This window comes from Danio rerio, chromosome 21 (genome assembly GCF_052040795.2).
Source record: "Danio rerio strain M-AB ecotype USA chromosome 21, GRCz13ab, whole genome shotgun sequence".
Taxonomy (NCBI): Eukaryota; Metazoa; Chordata; class Actinopteri; order Cypriniformes; family Danionidae; genus Danio; species Danio rerio.
This window is the reverse complement of record NC_141041.1, coordinates 7317501-7336226: the sequence shown is the minus strand read 5'-3', so window position 1 is coordinate 7336226 and position 18726 is coordinate 7317501. Positions and strand designations below refer to the sequence as shown.

The 18726-nt window shown below is 36.3% G+C and overlaps 1 protein-coding gene across 16 annotated transcripts in view; it reads right to left on the bottom strand.

Annotated features, from left to right (window-relative positions):
- fnbp1b (formin binding protein 1b) overlaps nucleotides 1–18469 on the bottom strand; it is a 174279-nt gene extending 155810 nt beyond the window's left edge. For all 16 annotated transcript variants that reach the window (XR_015519925.2, XR_015519927.2, XR_015519926.2 and 13 more), the window contains exon 1: nucleotides 18327–18469. Coding sequence is in view for 12 of the 16 variants with exons in the window: in XM_087300642.2 (XP_087156768.1) it covers nucleotides 18327–18350 (24 nt within the window). In the remaining 4 variants the exon portion in view is untranslated. The remainder of the gene's footprint in view (nucleotides 1–18326) is intronic.
- Between the last annotated feature and the right edge of the window lie 257 nt (nucleotides 18470–18726).

Sequence of the window (18726 nt, the reverse complement as noted above, 5' to 3'; positions counted from 1 at the left end):
TATTTTATTTAATAACACAGCAGAGTAATATTGTGTTACAGATAGGTCTATTTAGTGAAGTTTATTTATAAACAAATTTCAAGAGGATCATGTGTTCACAGCTGTTCCAACTTTAGCTAATAACATACTATTAATTATTATAAATAATTATTAGAGGCGAGGCAGTGGCGCAGTAGGTAGTGCTGTCACCTCACAGCAAGAAGGTCGCTGGGTCGCTGGTTCGAACCCGCGGCTCGGTTGGCGTTTCTGTGTGGAGTTTGCATGTTCTCCCTGCGTTCGCGTGGGTTTCCTCTGGGTGCTCCGGTTTCCCCCACAGTCCAAAGACATGTGGTACAGGTGAATTGGGTAGGCTAAATTGTCCGTAGTGTATGAGTGTGTGTCTGTAAATGTGTGTGTGGATGTTTCCCAGAGATGGGTTGCGGCTGGAAGGGCATCCGCTGCGTAAAAACTTGCTGGATAAGTTGGCGGTTCATTCTGCTGTGGTGACCCCGGATTAATAAAGGGACAAAGCCGACAAGAAAATGAATGAATGAATAATAATAATAATAATAATAATAATAACCTCACTAAATAATGATTGTTTATTAATAGTTTATTATTGCAGTATTATAATAGTTTCATATAACCTTGTAATGAAGTGGGCGTCACAGTGGCGCAGTGGGTAGCATGATCACCTTACAGCAAGAAGGTCGCTGGTTTGAGTGCCGGCTGGGTCAGTTTGCATTTCTGTGTGGACTAATAAAGGGACTAAGCCGACAAGAAAATGAATGAATGAATAATTATTAGACGATCCTTAACTCACTATAAATAACCAGACTTTTCTCATCTCAATAGCTTCATCTTGAAGAACCCCCTCTCCCCCCCAAACTTACTTTCCCTCCTTTCAAATGGGCGACACGGTGGCCAGTGATTAGCGCTGTTGCCCCTGATGTAGCACTATGCCCCTGGTTTAATTCCTTTCTAAACCAGGCGACATTTCTGTGTGGAGTTTTGCTCGTTCTCCCCGTGATTGCGTGGGTTTTCCCCTGGTCCTCCGGTTTCCTCCCACAGTTCAAAATCAAGCACCCTAAACAATTAATCCAAAATAATTTAGCCAAACTCTGAGTACACCTTCTCAGCATCTATATCTGACACTTAGCTACAATAAGCAGAAGGGGGAGTCATCGAGGTCTACCTGAGCTCAAACTCCCCTCTCGCCTTGCAACGGGAGGGAGCCCAGGGCTCGAGGATCTTATAAGCTCAGGGCACTCTCCCAGGCCAGCACGCCAAACTAGCTTTATCATCAATCATCAGCTAAGTGTGAACTCTTGAAATGATTTTATTATCCTGACCTGTAATGTTAAAGTTTTCCTGACAACTTGGACATCATCATATTTTTCTGTAAAAATACAAACATTGTTGCTTGCAGTGAATGTGCTCCTAAATGAATAACACATGGTCATCCATAACACTTCTTATCTTCGCATTTCACATTTCACAGAGTGAAAGAGACGAGCGGCGCTTTTATTCTCACTAATGTAAGCTTTCTGACACGAGAATGAACTGTGTGTGATTTACTGCTATGACGTCACTGCTAAAGCATGACTGCACCGGCATTCACCATCCACTGTGTGCTTGATACTACATAGACACACACACAGAGACACACACATACACATGTAAAATGCACACACACACACACACAAACATACATGAACACATACATAAACACACATATAGACTAGCACACACACATACCACATAAACACTTACACATGTAACAAGCACACACACGCACCACATACAGTACACACATTTACACAATACACATGCTCATGCACTACCTACAAATGAACACAAACCTGCACATACACACACACACACACACACACACACACACACACACACACACACACACACACACACACTTAATGGCGTCTCCACCAGCATATCTGTCTTTCACTTTTAACAGTGCTGTTTCTGCTCACAGGACGAGCTAATTATTCTCCTTACACTGGAAAGCACTTACACTCCATATATCCCTCTCTCACACACACACACACACACACACACACACACACACACACAATGACACCCGCAGGGACTGTAAAGTAGGCTGGAGATACAGTTGAACGTTTTTTCATTACAGAGTCACTGCAGGACGACACACTCAAGGGTAAAAGGACAGAAGTGATGTAAAGGTGCAGTGTGTCCTTGATGCTGACCCTTTAAATTATTTCTCTGAAATTCCTGATTTTTACATTCACAGCACAATATTCAACTTTCTTTTAGTATTATAGTATTATTTTGTATTATTTATTAATATGAAAGTTTTATTTATTATGTGCATTCATTCATTTTCTTTTCGGTTTAGTTCCTTTATTAATCTGGGGTCGCCACATCGGAATGAACCGCCAACTATTCCAGCATATGTTTTATGCAGCGGATGCCCTTAAAGCAACAACCCAACACTAGAAAACACCCATACACACTTGCATTCACACGCATACACTATGGCCCATTTAAATATTCAATTTACCTATACTGATTGTGTTTGTAGGGGAAACCGGAGCACCCGAAGAAACCCACGCAAACATGAGGAGAACATGCAAACTCCACACAGAAATGCAAACTGACCCAGCCGGCACTCAAACCAGCGACCTTCTTGCTGTAAGGTGATCATGCTACCCACTGCGCCACTGTGACGCCCACTTCATTACAATGTTATATGAAACTATTATAATACTGCAATAATAAACTATTAATAAACATAATCATTATTTAGTGAGGTTATTATTATTATTATTCATTCATTCATTTTCTTGTCGGCTTTGTCCCTTTATTAATCCGGGGTCACCACAGCAGAATGAACCGCCAACTTATCCAGAAAGTTTTTACGCAGCGGATGCCCTTCCAGCCGCAACCCATCTCTGGGAAACATCCACACACACTCACACATACAGTCATACACTACGGACAATTTAGCCTACCCAATTCACCTGTACCGCATGTCTTTGGACTGTGGGGGAAACCGGAGCACCCGGAGAAAACCCACGCAAACGCAGGGAAAACATGCAAACTCCACACAGAAACGCCAACTGAGCAGAGGCTGGAATTAGCGACCTGGCGACCTTCTTGCTGTGAGGCGACAGCACTACCTACTGCGCCACTGCCTCACCATTATTATTATTATCATCATAATTCACTCATTCTTTTTCCCTCGGTTTAGTCCCGGATAATCAGGAATCGCCACAGCGGAAAGTACCACCAACTATTCCAGCACATATTTTATGCAGCGGATGTCCTTGCAGCTGCAACCCAGTACTGGGAAACACCTATACACTCTTGCATTCACACACACACACACACACACACACACACACACTCATACACTACTGCCAATTTAGTCACCTATTGCACATGTCTTTGGATTTTGGGGGGGAAACCGGAGCACCCGGAGAAAACCCACACAAACACGAGGAGAACATGCAAACTCCACACAGAAATGCCAACTGACCCACCCGGGACTAGAACCAGTGACCTTCTTGCTGTGATGCGACAGTGCTAACCACTGAGCCACCATGCCAATCTTAATATCAATATTAATATCTGTTAAATATGTAAATGTAAAAATTTATTATTACATTATTATTATTATTAGCATTAACAGTATTTCACATAATCTACCACAAGCAAACATAATAGAAGTAGTAATATCTAAAGGGTAGAGTATGTGAATTATACTGTGTACTTTAAATGATTCTTTTTTTTTTCATTTTACAGGGAAATAATACAATTTGGTTATTAATTTTAATAATTTATGTTAATAATTCTAATACAAATAATAATAATAAAACATATAGAATATTTTATATATATTTATAAACATATAAACATTTATTATTATTATAATTTATATATATTATTATTATTAAATGATTTATTATTGATAATAATAATTATGATAATTGTATTATTAATAAATATTATCAATAGCATATATAACAATTCATATAATAATTACAGATATTCATATAATCTTTTACACTCTGAAGTAAACAAAGGTTTCAAAGATTTTACTGTATTTTGCAATTGTTCATTTATTTATTTACATTTTTTTATCTTTTTTTATGATGTTATGAAGAATGTTTACGCTGCTCTTCTTTTATCCATGAATGAACATAGACCCTAAAATCCTACAAAAACACCAGGTTTAACATTTACGACAATTGAAACGCATATAAATGTATGCAGAGCATTTCTATGCAGCACATTTGAATTCAACACAAGTGCAACACATTCTCCGCACAAAATAGATGCTGATCATTCTGGGGGGTTGTTTTATGTGGTGTGGTCGCAGCTGAACTTGTTTGGTCGTTGCATTCTGTTGTGGTTCATTGGCTCAGAAAAACTAGTCATGCAACACACGCACACACAAAAGCTAATAAGTGAAATTACAGGGTATATAGATTGCTATTCTCCAGCTGTAATAAACAGGAGAGGCTAATAACATTCCAGCATTCCTCAATGGTGCTCCAGATTTTTTGTAAGCGTCCAGCCAATAGCCTTTCAGCATCCCACACTGTCTCTATGCCACTTGTTTTTTTACTGCTCTCCTTTATGAATCGACTCCCCGCTGATTCACTGAGTCAACACGAGTGAATCAGCAGGGATCAAGCACTGAATCACTGAGATTAAACGATCAGCGGGAGTCAAACACACAGTCTGAAGCACAATGAAGAAAAAACAAGGAAATAATGAATGATGAAAATGGAGAAAACGGTTCACCTGCTACAGAAAACTGGATAGGTTTAGACAAGGAAATGATATGATAAAAGAATTATAACATCTCATTATTGGTGTGTGTGTGTGTGTGTGTGTGTGTGTGTGTGTGTGTGTGTGTGTGTGTGTGTGTGTTTGTGTACACAAGCAGGAAAAAGAACATTTAGAGTCATTATGAGATTTGATCACTTTCACTGAGCTTTAAATAACACAGTCTGCTAGTGATATGTTTACCATATTAGAGCAATTTACTGCAAAGTAGGACACATAACAAATTGAGATTGAGAGTATTGTGATTACAGTATAGTGCTCAGCACACCCCTCACAGATCACGCTCTTAAATGAATATTTTCTATAGGATGCTTTACAATACAGTATTATATTTGCGCATGTACATTAGATTAGTCAGTATCAAATGTAAAGATTGGGCTAATCTAACAAGATAACGGTTCAAAAATTAATACACCCAAATTAATGTTAAAATATTACATACTTATGAAGAGAAAAAAAACATGAAATGTAATTGAAATACTGCAGTTTGTAATTATATTTCCATTATTTTGTAATATTATGTTTAAATTAAAATGTTTTATCTTTCTATTCCCAAAAATGTTAGGTAACTTAACACTTATTTTAAATCAACAAAACAATTTATTAAACTTTGGTTAAAATGCACCAAAATATTGATTCATTCATTCATTTTCCTTCGGCTTCATTCTGATTTATCAGGGGTCGCCACAGTGGAATGAACCAACTATTCTGGCATATGTTTTATGCAACAAATGCCTTTCTAGCTGCAACCCAGTACTGGGAAACACCCATACACACTCATTTATACACACACTCATACACTGCTGCCAATTTAGTTCATCCAACTCACCAATACCGCATGTCTTTGGACTGTGAGGGAAACCAGAGCTCCCGAAGGAAACCCACATGAACATGGGAGGAACATGCAAACTCTACGTAGAAATGCCAACTGACCTAGCGGAGATTAGAACCAGCAACGTTTTTGCTATGAGGTCAGTGCTAAACACTGAGCCACCGTGCCACCCATATACATACATACATACACACACACACACACACACACACACACACACATTCATAAATATTCACTGAAAAAAAGTATAATAATATTCATTTTCATAAATACTCATGTATGCTTTGCATTTTATATGCAATCCCCATTTTACAGACAGGTGCGATAAATTAACTTTATATTAAGTGTCAAGCATTTGTCTGTTGTGTATGTTGGTAGTTTATCAAAAACTGACCAATCATGTCGGCGCCAATAGCCTAGTGGTTAGTGCGTCGACACATTAGCAACAAGGTGCTCACGGCGACCCAAGTTTGATTCCCGGCTTGAGGTCCTTTGCCGATCCTTCCCCCATCTCTGCTCCCCATACTTTCCTGTTTGTAAAATCTCCCCTGTTCTATCTCAATAAAGGTGAAAACCCCTAAAAAAATTATACAAAAAAAAAAAAACTGACCAATCAGATGACCAAAGAGGCCTTACTTTTATTATACCCACCCCCTTAGTATGGGCTGTTCTGCTATTGGCTGGAGTGACCTAAAGTGGAAACTGAGCTGAAAATAAATACTAAATGTGGAGGTTACAAGAAAAAAATTATGAAAGATAATAAGAATTATATTATCCGCAGAGGTGTTCATTATAGTGTTTTAGAGTCTAATTGTTTGCACCTTGGCATATTTTGTTTTTGCCTTTAAATTTCATTAGATCAAGAAATATCTATTACACGTTTCGTTTAGTATAAGAATTTAGATCATTAAATCATAAAAATAAAAAAAAATGCTAATAAACATTGTTGAAACAATGAATAAATCATATAGTTCAACTTACATTTTCAGCTTTCAAGAAATAGTAAACTACGTGTTCTTCTAGTTAATAGTTGGCAGGGTTCAACGCTAAGGATTTTTTCTACTGGTCCGATTGGGCCAGTGGTTCAGATTTTTACTTGCCCTACCAAATTTTCACTGGCCCCACCAAAAAAAAGGAAGTTAATAGCTATTTTTTGCCACATATTTTAAATAATATGTCAAAAATAAAGTGAATCTAGAATTTCAATACTTAAAAGCATGTTAATAAAAGTTTTTTCCAAACAAAAAGAGCAGGGGAAAATGTGGAGGTATTTTATTGTTGTTCGAAATTATTTAACAAAAGGTAGCCGACTTGTCAAACTGATGGCAAACCGTGCAAAACATTACTTTTTTCATTTTTTTTATCACTTTTTTTTGTCGCATTGTTCACACGTAAATGTCTGCTTCCAAGACGTTAGAAACAGACATTTTCTTTTAGCCTTATAATTTGATCTTGCCGCAATGTTGCCGTTTCTTCGCTGTACTGGCTGTTATCAGGTTACGGGAAAAAATAGCATGCTCAAAACATCAAATCAGACAAGAGGAACCAAAAAGCAATATGGTGTTTACAACATCACAGAGAAGGTAGTGTTTAAAGACTAAACTTAAAATGCACGCAATTGACAAATAGTAGCAGACCAATTAAATGTTAGTGACAAGGCAGCACTGTCCCAATCGGGCCAGTAATTATCCTGTCAACTGTCCCAAGCATCTCTCACGCTGGCCCTGGGATTTTTCAAATCTATCAGTCAGTTCCTACAGGATATACAAGGACATTTTTATGAATAATTATATATATTTGTGGCCTAAAGTGACACCTTTTCTTAAAACTTGTGGCATAATTTGCATCAAATCTTGTGTTTTGCTGTGAAAATACGCAGAAATTGTGTTTTTTTTTTTATCTTAAGAAACATTTGACACAAATTAAACTGCTGGAAGGACTGGCTCCAGAGATATGTTAGCATACAATTGTGAACACAGACATAAGCTAAATAAATAAAATCACAAACATTAGCAGAATGTACTATAAAACCGCACACTACGACTCTTACTATTTCTGTTCGTCACAAATATAGCCTCTTCATTCTCCCTGTGCAGCACAAAGGACACCAGTGGTATTAAATTTGTGCTGATTTTTTAACAAAAGGTCATCACGTGCTTGCTGAGGGTATCGCTTTAATTTGCTGAATAGAGAAAACACAAGAAAAGACACTCGGACCTTTGCGTGTGAGATAAGTGAACGTGTTGCGTGAATGTGTGTGTGTGTTTAAGTGTTTGTGTATGTTGGATTGGTGCCAGTGGGCATCCACTACATGGCAGACGGCAGCTTACGGTTGTGACGCATTATATTGGCCTCCTCATTTACTTGGCTCTTTTATGTGTGTGCGTGTATGTATGTGTGTGTGTGTGTGTGTGTGTGTGTGTGTGTGAGTCATGCACTAGTCAGATAGTGAATGCACCAACATTTTTCCAGTGTGCAAAATGTTCTGACCACTAAAATTAAAACTCAGAGCCCAAATGAACATATTTTACTTTATTCTTCATTTAATTCCAAAGCTGCATTATAAATCTGTGTCTAAATCTGACGGAGCCTCACCTCACCCTCTTAATTCGAGGACAAAAGTCAACCTTGAGTATCCCGTTCACACCAGGGATGATAAATATGAGGCTAATGATCAATATATAGTACAGATTTACTAAATGGGGTCAATTAGCGTGAGAGCGGTGATTAGATAAAGTGTGTGTAATCTCCTAATAGCGCAGGAGCGAAATGGGAGACAACATGCGACGTACAACATTTAATAATGGCACAGATTACAGTAATCTTATTAGTGAACGTATAGTAAACAAATTATAACAACCGCAAAAATAAAAGCTTTCACAATTCATATTAAATTCTCTCCTCTTATTAATGAAAAATAAAACTACTATAAAGTCATATTATGCAGCAAGGTCGGTCACAAATCTGACTTTAAATGTATAAATTTCCACTCTTTGCGTTTAGTATATCCTGACAGTCCTTGCTAGGATAATAGGATATAATTGTAAAATATGGGACAATCCCTGCAAAAACAGGTGGGTTGTCATGTATGAAGTGAATTGTTTGTCGAACAACAGTTTTGCAAGGGAACGCAAGACATCTTTGCAAGGGAACGCAAAAACTTTTTTAAAATATGTTTACCTATCACTCGTTTTTTTTTTTATCCCACCCATTTTTTTTCTCCACCATCACGTCCCTTCCGGGTCTCCGTAGTTTTCTGATGAGTCTAATAGTATTCATGTACAAACGTTGAATAATCACTAGGGATGTAACGGTATCAAAATTTCACGATACGGTAATACCTCGGTATGAATGGCACGGTACGGTATTTATTGAATCATTTAAAGGAAAAACAAAACTATTGAAGAGACTCAAAAAAAGTGCGAGAATGTTCAGGTTACCTCAACACTGAACAGATCAATGACATACAAATTATCTATCTGTAAACTTTCAAACAGGAACTTAAATTATTCAATTTTAATAACAAAAAATATTAAACCATGTAAAAAAAACACCACTCGAAGGGACAAGCCATGAGTGAGATAGAGGTCTCTTGGTGGTACAAGTCAATGTCTCCATCAATCAGAGCAGTGTGCTGTGTTCTGCTGTCCCCTTGACTAAAAGAATCCCCATCATGTTAGTCGTATTCCCCGACTTGTATTTCAGCACAGTCTGGCAGTGCCTGCATACCCTTTTTTCTGTCACCTTTTCTTCTTTCTTGTTTCTTTTCAGAGAGAAATTGAAATGCTTCCACACATCTGATTTAAAACCCGCTTTAGGTTCGACCATTTTTAGCTCTTTTTCTTTGCCGCTACTAGCAGCACACTCCATTTCTGCATTACTGGATCTGTAGCGACAACAGACCGCAAAGGATGATGGCCACGCCTGGGCTGATGAAAATTGTAGTTTCCGCTACCTCCCATTCGCTCCATTCGCCTGAGCAAACTTTTCACCAAAAGACCTATGATTTTATTGAGTCACAACCACGGTAATATTGAAAGAAATTGCAATTGAGGTATGATGGTATTTACAATATTGTTACATCCCTAATAATCACAATGCAAAACAAAGCTTTTCTTACCTTGCTTTGTCTCATTCCTATTCAGAATATCGAAAAATTCTTAGAGCAAGTAAAAAAAATTGATTTGTTTTCACTTTCAGAAGAAACAAGTCAAAGTTAAGAGTATTTCTTTGAAACAAGCACACTTATCTGCCAATGGAGTAACTAAAGTATCTTGTTTTTGCTTTGAAATGTGGATATTTGGACTAGAAGCCAGACAAATAATCATTTTTGTTTGCATAAATTATATAAATCCTGTATAAATATATTATCTTGAGATGTGATTATTGTGTATGTGCACATTGTGATATCGAGGCTGAAAGGATATATTGTTCAGCCCTCTTTGTATCTTGTATTTGATTGCATACTATAGTTTTAAAAATAATTGCAAAATAATTTAAGGACAAACATTTAAATGCTTCTAAAAAACATTTTAAAGGGGAGCTATTATGCAAAAATTACTTTTATAAGGAGCTCATGTGGAAACAGCTTCTAATGGTATAAATTAATTAATTCTATTTTTTATAATCACACTCGGTGAAAACAGACTGCAGAAACCCTTTGACATTCTCCCTTTGTAAGTGTCATCAGAGTGGGAAAGCCCCGCCCATTAGTGACCATCTCTTCCTCATTAGCATGACGTTAGTCTTGTTTTTTAAACTGCCACTATGCTGACACATAAGCATTTGTAGCTCCACCCTCTTTTGGAAAGAGCCCAATCTCATTTGAATTTAAAGCGACAGTCACCTTAACACCACAATTAAAATCAAAGCCTAAAAGAGGAAACTTCAAAGAGTTATAAAACATTTTTTGTGTGGTGTTTTGAGCTGAAACTTCACATACACACTCTAGGGACATTACAGGCTTATTTTACATTTTGTAAAAAGGGGCAAAATTGGTCTCCTTTCAAACGTAAAAAAATGCATATTATATGCGAATTTTGGAAATCATTATTAATGGGAACATCAAGAAGAAATGTCTGAAATATTTACTGAGGAGCTCAGTTGATGAGAATATATTTTTATATGATAATAAGATAAATTAACACTCTATGGGAACCTATTTATTATGTAATAAAAATGTTAAATGTTTTATTAAAATGTAAAGAAACCACGAATAACCTAGATGCTTTTAAATAACAGGACAAACCAGTGAACAAATCTTAACCACACCATCTCAAATGCTGTTTAAGAGTGTGTTTACATGTCAAAAATGTGCCAAAACGTTTTTAAAACTTTAAACGTTTTTACTTTGATTTATTAAAAAAATAAGTGTTCAAGTTTGCATACAAATCACTATGTGATACGAATGGATGCACAAAAAAATAACTAATAACGTTGAATTATGCATCAGGCCAGTTGATGATGATAACACTATTTTCCACTGAGCAGTACCGTTTGGTACTGTATTGACCTTTTTTGACCATTTATACAATTGTTTTTGAACTTCAAGATTCACATATTCCTATAGGTCAAATTACCATGAATAATAAACAGCAAAAAACTGTCAAGTACTTGCATGTAGAATAGATATAAGAAGAAAATACCTGTTTGTAACATCAAGCAAAACAACAAGCTTTTTTAACAACTAAAAATCAATAGAAGTCAATGAGATGGGAAGTTTCAAGCCAAAAATATTCCAATGGCTGCGTCCGCTTGTACGTGAAGAATAAGGTCAATAAATAGTTTGCTATTATTTCTATTGGTACCTTTGGAAGATATGAATAATACCAAAATAGAAACCCTAACAGTTTTTGGGACCCTTTCGTAACGGTATATAATACAATAGTTCAGGGGTCACCAACCTTTTGGAAACTGAGAGCTACTTCTTGGGTATTGTTTAATGTGAAGGGCTACCAGTTTGATACACACTTCCTAATAACAAATTTGCTCAATTATTATTAATAATTAACGATATTCATCTATGTGAAGACACTGATCATGCTAATGATTTCTCAAAATAGTTGTCAACAATGATTGGAAACAGATGTGGTCTGAATATGTTTTTTTTAAATATATAACTTTGTCATTTTAAATTTTACACCAATGCAAGAGTGATTTAAAAAGAATAGCTACAAAAAATATTAGATGCAGCTTACTAGTATGTGCGGGCACCATGTTGGTGACCCCTGCAATAGTTAATACCTAAATGCCACTTGATGCCAATAATAAACTCTGCACATATACATTTACAATAATATAATCCACCATTGTTATACATTCTTGTTTTGGTAGTCTAATCTTTAGTTGTATTTTTAAATCGCTGTGAAATAGACTAAACTCTAAAATCATGGCAGTATAATAGTAAATATATCTAATGTAGCTGATTCTCATTGTGTGAATAGAAGGACAATAAAACGCACAACAACCCAGAGTCTAAAAACCACATTACACAGATACAGTGCAGGTCAGTGAGCTACTGTCATGCAGTCTATAAAAGCTGATCAATACAAACAAAGACTGTGAGGATTCAGTCAGCGATCAATCGGGCTCCGGCATGAGGGGTCTCTCCAACCTGACCTGCAAAAGGCCCATTAAACCAGACTCTTCACACAGACACTGACATCTATAGGAGCCTCTAATATACCATTCAGAGATATTGTATCGCACTCTTCACAATACGGATCGCCCATATGGTTAACACAATACAGTGGTGATAGCCTTTTAAGAGGGCACCAACTAGAGCTGTATGATTTGGTGAAAATATCAATTTTTCTGTTTTGATTTGCGATTTAATTTTGTAATCAAGCTTCAGCTCAATAATCTGTATCATAGCTTTTTACTGCGAAAAATGCAGTGCGTTAGTTAAAAAAGGAATGGTAAAGCTCTTAGTTTATATTAGCAAACAACTCTTAAATTGTACTTTGCTTGCTACTAGATTGAGTGTCACTGGCAACACTTTTAGTTGACTTTAGCAAGACGCTACTCTTATAGCTGCTGTGGTGCTATTTTAGGTGCTGGTTGTTGTATTTCCTCATGCTGTGGCAACAATTCAGCGATAGCTCTTACAAATTACCTGGTTTTGTTTGGTGTTTGTGACTTATTCTCATATTACTGACGTGCTGTTTTTTTATATTAGTTATTTTTGAGGATCCTCCAAATCCTCGATTCGATTACATTTTCGATTCTAAAGTCGCGGTTCCATTCGATTTTCGATTATGAATAATTAATTAATTAATAACTAATTAATTATTTGTAGCCTACCGTTTAAACTACCTGACCTGCATGGTCTTTGTTTTACCCGTAAACAAATCATACAGTAAATGAATAAAGGCAAGATGCACACATAATTACCACCTGTCAATCACTTTTTCTGCAGGACTCGTGAATAGGCAGTGATCTGTGTTGTTATAATGGCGTCGTTAAAAAAGTCGCACAACCAACAGGAACCAGCCAACAGTATCTGAAGTGTTCGCTAAAATGACTAAGTACAAGTGAGTGAAAGATTGAAGCAGTCTACTGACCCGCTGACTGCCTGGACCTGCTGTCTCGAGCGCATGGCTGTGTGTGCGTCTGTGTGTGTGTGTGTGTGTGGTCACTGTTTTCAGCGGTAGTGAGGAAGGAGGGCTGCTCAGAAATGCTAAACGCCAGTGTGGATGTGGATCGTTATCGTTATAAAATGCCCTTTAAAAACTAACACCTATTAGTGTAAACAGGGCCTGAGTGTGTATTTTTCGAGAGTGGATTTGCAACGGGGGCAGGCGGAGCGGAGGATCGCGATGCTGGTGTTGTCTATCGGCCTAACCCTAATACATAGCAGAGCTTGCAAACTGTGTTTTTTTTTTTGGTCGACAACACGAACGTTGTCAACATAACTCACTGGAAATCCAAAATGCTTACACACCAGCGCCTTCATTGAAAGAGGAGAGGGTTTAAGTTCTGTCGACGGGTCTCCTGCGTCTGCAGTTTAACAAGCACTTCAACAAGTTTTTTTCCCGCTTGGCAAGCCAAGCTGACGTGACATGGGGGCGAGGCAGCATCGACGATTCTGTTTTTTTTATTCGATAATCGAAATTGAGCATAAATTTCAATCGATTTCGATTTAAAATTGAAATCGTGACACCCTTATTAGTTAGTCTATTAATGCTTCTGAAGCGGCAGATGTCATCATCCCACTGGTTCGCGCTTACCTGTTTGTTTGTTTTATTGTGGGCTTTCCCCGTAGTTTGGTTGCGCAATTCTGATTGGGCAGAACGAAAGTGTGCTCACTCAATTGGCTAGTAAGACTATCACACACAAACAGCAGTCAAGCATTTGCTCTGGGTGAGGGAAGTTAAATAATATACATTTCATATCGAAGCCTCTTGCGATTAGCTAACTGCGATTCAAATATTCGCACAGCCAAAACATCTATAATGAAAATCATCTCTGTGTGTAGGTATACTGTGTCCACTGTCATATTGGAGTGATATAAACACAATAAGTCTCTTTTTTTAGTTTCCTGACGTTAGAATAGGACCCAAATCCTAGCGATTTTGAGGCCTACCACAACATGACGTAGGAGCGGTTTCCCGCCCTCCGATTGATTGACCACCATGTTTCTATAATAACATGTATACATATGTCCGCAGAACGTTTTTGTGCAAATAAACTGGGATTAAATTATCTGTTCCAACTCTCCGTGATTTTTTAATAAGTTTAATACATGTTTAAAACAGAGCATGTTTGTAATTAAGAAAGTAGAATCGCTATGTCATTCATAACCGCGATAATCACCACGGCCGCATGGCGTCAGTATACGTGCATATGTATGTGTGTGTGTGTGTGTACTGCAAATGGCATTTGTGTGTGACTCATCATTTCAGAAAGGCTTGAATAAACTCCACCACAAATACATTAAATAAACTCACTTGGTTTTTTTGACTAATGAGCTGTTTTCAGCTTCATCCGTGTCTGTCTCTATCACTGACGACTGTTTATCTGATGTAACACATGAGAAGCAGACACACACATGGAAAGAGTGGGCGGGGAGAAGCAGCTCATTTGAATTTAAAGCCACAGACTACAAAAACAGCAACACTGTACTGAGACAGCAAAATGGGGAGATTCTAGAGGCTATAATAAATAATCTGATGGGTATTTCAAGATCAAACCATCTTGTAAAATGAGTGAAATAGGTGCCCTTTAAAATTAAGGATGTAAGACTAGCATTTCTAATGAAAAAGGGATATTGCAGTGTACTGTAGTATTAAATACCCAGCAGTACTTTCAGAAGAGGATGTTTACAAAGAGCAAGCCAAACTTTATTTATACACAACAAAAGTATAATGTCAAGCTGTTCTAAGCAAGTAACAGTTAAATTTAAATTAAAGATTATTTTTATTTTCTATTATAATTATAGTGCTGTTTAAAAGAGCAGTATGTTAATTTTCACTGTGTTTCCTGTTTTTATATATTCCATATTTGTTTATTTTATGTATAGTTATTTATATTCATTTTAAATTAAATATTTTATATTTATATTTATTATTTTACATTTAATTTATATGCTGTTTTTTATTTTGATTTTATTTATTTTATCAATATTTCATTTTTTAAATATTTTTATTAGTATTTTATCATTCTTTATTTATTTTAGCTTGGATGGAATCAAAGCATTTTTTTTATCCTTTTTTTTTTTTTTTTGAGGTCACTATTAGCTCCCTAAGAAATTATTTTTCATTGGCAACAAAACATAACACGGTTGTCCAAAGACTTGCCTAATTAACCTAATTAGCCTAGTTAAGCCTTTAAACTGCACTTTAAGCTGAATTCTAGTATCTTACAAAATAATTAGTATAATATTATGTACTGTCATCAATGCAAAGACAAATTTGTTATTAAAATGATGTTTAAATAAATGTTCTCTCGCATGCTAAATATTTGAACAAGAATTTAAATTATTCAGGAGGGCTAATAACTTTGCCATTTAGCTGTGATATAATAATGCAAATAACTAATCCAATTTTGATCTTAAAGCTTAACGTCATCACACCGAGTATACAGAATCTGCGTCCTTACACCAAAATTTGCATTGCATCGACCCACAACACACAAGGCAGGCAGTGTGGCTGACATTTCCGCACCACAACCGATACGGACTAAAAATACCCCCGAGGTGCTTGGACAAGTACAACAGGCCCGCAGAGATGAACAGACACTCCGGTGATAACAACTAACAGCAGGCAGAAGAGAAAAGGCCAAGATGGTTCACGTCCAACGACACAGGAACACAAATGTAACACTAAACATCTGAAACAATATCACAAAGCAAAAGGAAATCCACTAGAAAGAATATCAATGCATAATTAAATTAGCTAAAAAATCCAACAACACGTGAACACAAATATAACACTAAATATCTACAATAATATCACATCACAGGGCAAAATAACTGCACTAAAAAGATTATCAGTGCATAATTATATTTGCTAACAAATCACACAACACATAAACACAAATATAACAGTAAATACCTGCAACAATGTCACATTACAAGGCAGAAAAAATGCACTAAAAGACTATCAATGTATATTTAAATTAGCTAACAAATCCAACAACACATGAACACAAACATAACACTAAATATCTACAATAATATCACATTACAAGGAAAAAAACTGCACTTAAAAGACTATTAATGCGTAATTATATTAGCTATATACATATTTAAGTACATATTACAACCGTTTTATACTTATTTTTTGAGAATATATTATTTACATAGCTTATGCAGTGTTGCTGCATATATAAACTGTGTATATTTATAAAAGAAAATACATATATAAATGTACTGCATATAGTATAGTGAGATGTTATGCACACTGTACATAAATCTTGGTCGCCTTAAATTTCTAAGCTGAATCAAATTACCCCTTTGAGTCCATTGAACTTATATTATGTTAAACTGGCTAATAGCTTGGATAACTTATAAAATTAAGTTAAAACATGATTAACTTAGTTTAATAAGTTACAATGAACTATAAACATGCTGTCATGTAGGGTTGTACTGTTTACCGGTTCTATAGTAATATCGCGATACTATGGCTCCAAAGTACTGACAGTGCCACTGTAGCTTGTAAACTGTGGTATCGTCATTAATGGTTTATCTACAATAGGTAATGTTGCATGTGGAAAAGTCACTAAAATGCTTATACGTTTGTGCAATAATAAATCATTTTATTAAATAGTCTGTGGAGCACTTTAAGGTTGCAAAACCGTGTTGAATTTGCGCCCTTTATGGTAGCCTATTGCACGTTTTCTAACGTTTTAGTTCGAGCGCACATCTGAATCGGTTCATTTCTGTTCCTGCTATATGATTTATTAGCACCTTCAACAATCTCTTTAAAAGAACAACTCACAAAGTGAAAATGTAAACTTTACCTTGGATTGTTACCTGATAAGACTGAAAAAAATTAATAAAGGAGAAACCTAATATGGCAACAGGAAACATTGAAACGATTTTTAACCACTTCACATGGTCTCATTTTGTTGGAAAAATGCACTTTTGTAATGAATTTCACCCGGTATAATTTGTATCTTTTATTTAATGTATTTTTGTTGGTCAGTTATCTACAAAATAATCAAAAAGAGTTAATGAATTAGATGAAGTGGGGTGCAAATAATTCTTTTTGGCCTCAGGGGAATTATGAATTACATTCGAGTGGGCCTGTTACAACATAAAATATAGTATTTCAGACAATGTTCTTTATAATTTGAGTTATGAATTACAGTATCACAATACTACTTGGTATTGTGATACTTCAGCTGGTATAGTATCGTAAGATTAATTGATGGCATCACGACAACCCTACTGTCATGACTAATTGTCCATGTTTTACAATGCAGTTAATATGCACTCATTATGCATACAATAAACATTTTGTTGCTTATTTACTTATTTAATACAAGTTGAATCAACACAATTCTTTAGTTTTTTTTTTTAGGGGGGACAACTTAATTGTTTTATGTTCAATCCACTCAAATTTGTAAAAACGATTAAGTTAACTTAATTTATTTGTGAACCCAGCATTTTTTACTGTGTATATAAACACTATGTTTTTATTTATATTCTCAATATATGTGTAAAAATGACAGAAATGTACTAAAATTAAACACATTTGGGCTGTCAATGAACATATAGATAGATAGATAGATAGATAGATAGATAGATAGATAGATAGATAGATAGATAGATAGATAGTAAATTTATCATTTATTTTTATAATAAAACAGCGTTTATTTCGATAAAGTACCGCAAAATAGAGTGTATTTCAATTCTATATCGTTTTATTTAATTATTCCCACCATAAAACTAATTTTCTAAACACGTTGAATATTTATAGATACACAATCCATACTAATATACCTATTTAAACATAAATATAATGCATAAAATATTTTGAGATGCAGATATGCTGTTGCTGGGCATCATATTTGCAATATAGCCAATAAACACAGACAGATTCTCTAATATACACTCATGTAAACCCTGTCAGTATAAGATGTGCTGTAAGATCCAGTGGCTGTACATTTGCATTGACGTTCCCAACGTCGTTTGCTTTACAGACGTTAAACCGTTAATCGACAGCGGTATGAAACTCACCCATAGCTCGGTTCCCCAGCTCATGGTTTCTCGGTCTTCACGTAAAAATCCACGATTCGTGCGTTTCTGATGAATGTTTGTAGTCCAAACCTCAGCGGCGGAACAGAGCCCGTGTCTGTCGCTCCTCGGATCCGCGCGTGTGTGCGTGCGCGCGTTATGTGTGTGTGTTTGCGTGGGGGGGTGTTGTGTGTGTGTCTCCCGGGGTTTAGCGTAATGTGTATCTCTCTCACTTCTTCCTGATATGAGAAAGGCGCCTAAAAAGCGGCGGTTTTGCACGCACGTTTCCTCAAAATGTCACGGATGATGTTCAAATGCACGCTCGTTCATTTGCGCGCGCTCTCAGACGCAGAGCTCGGCCACGCGCCCCCGGTGACAGCTGCACTGTCGGGAGCGCGCACGC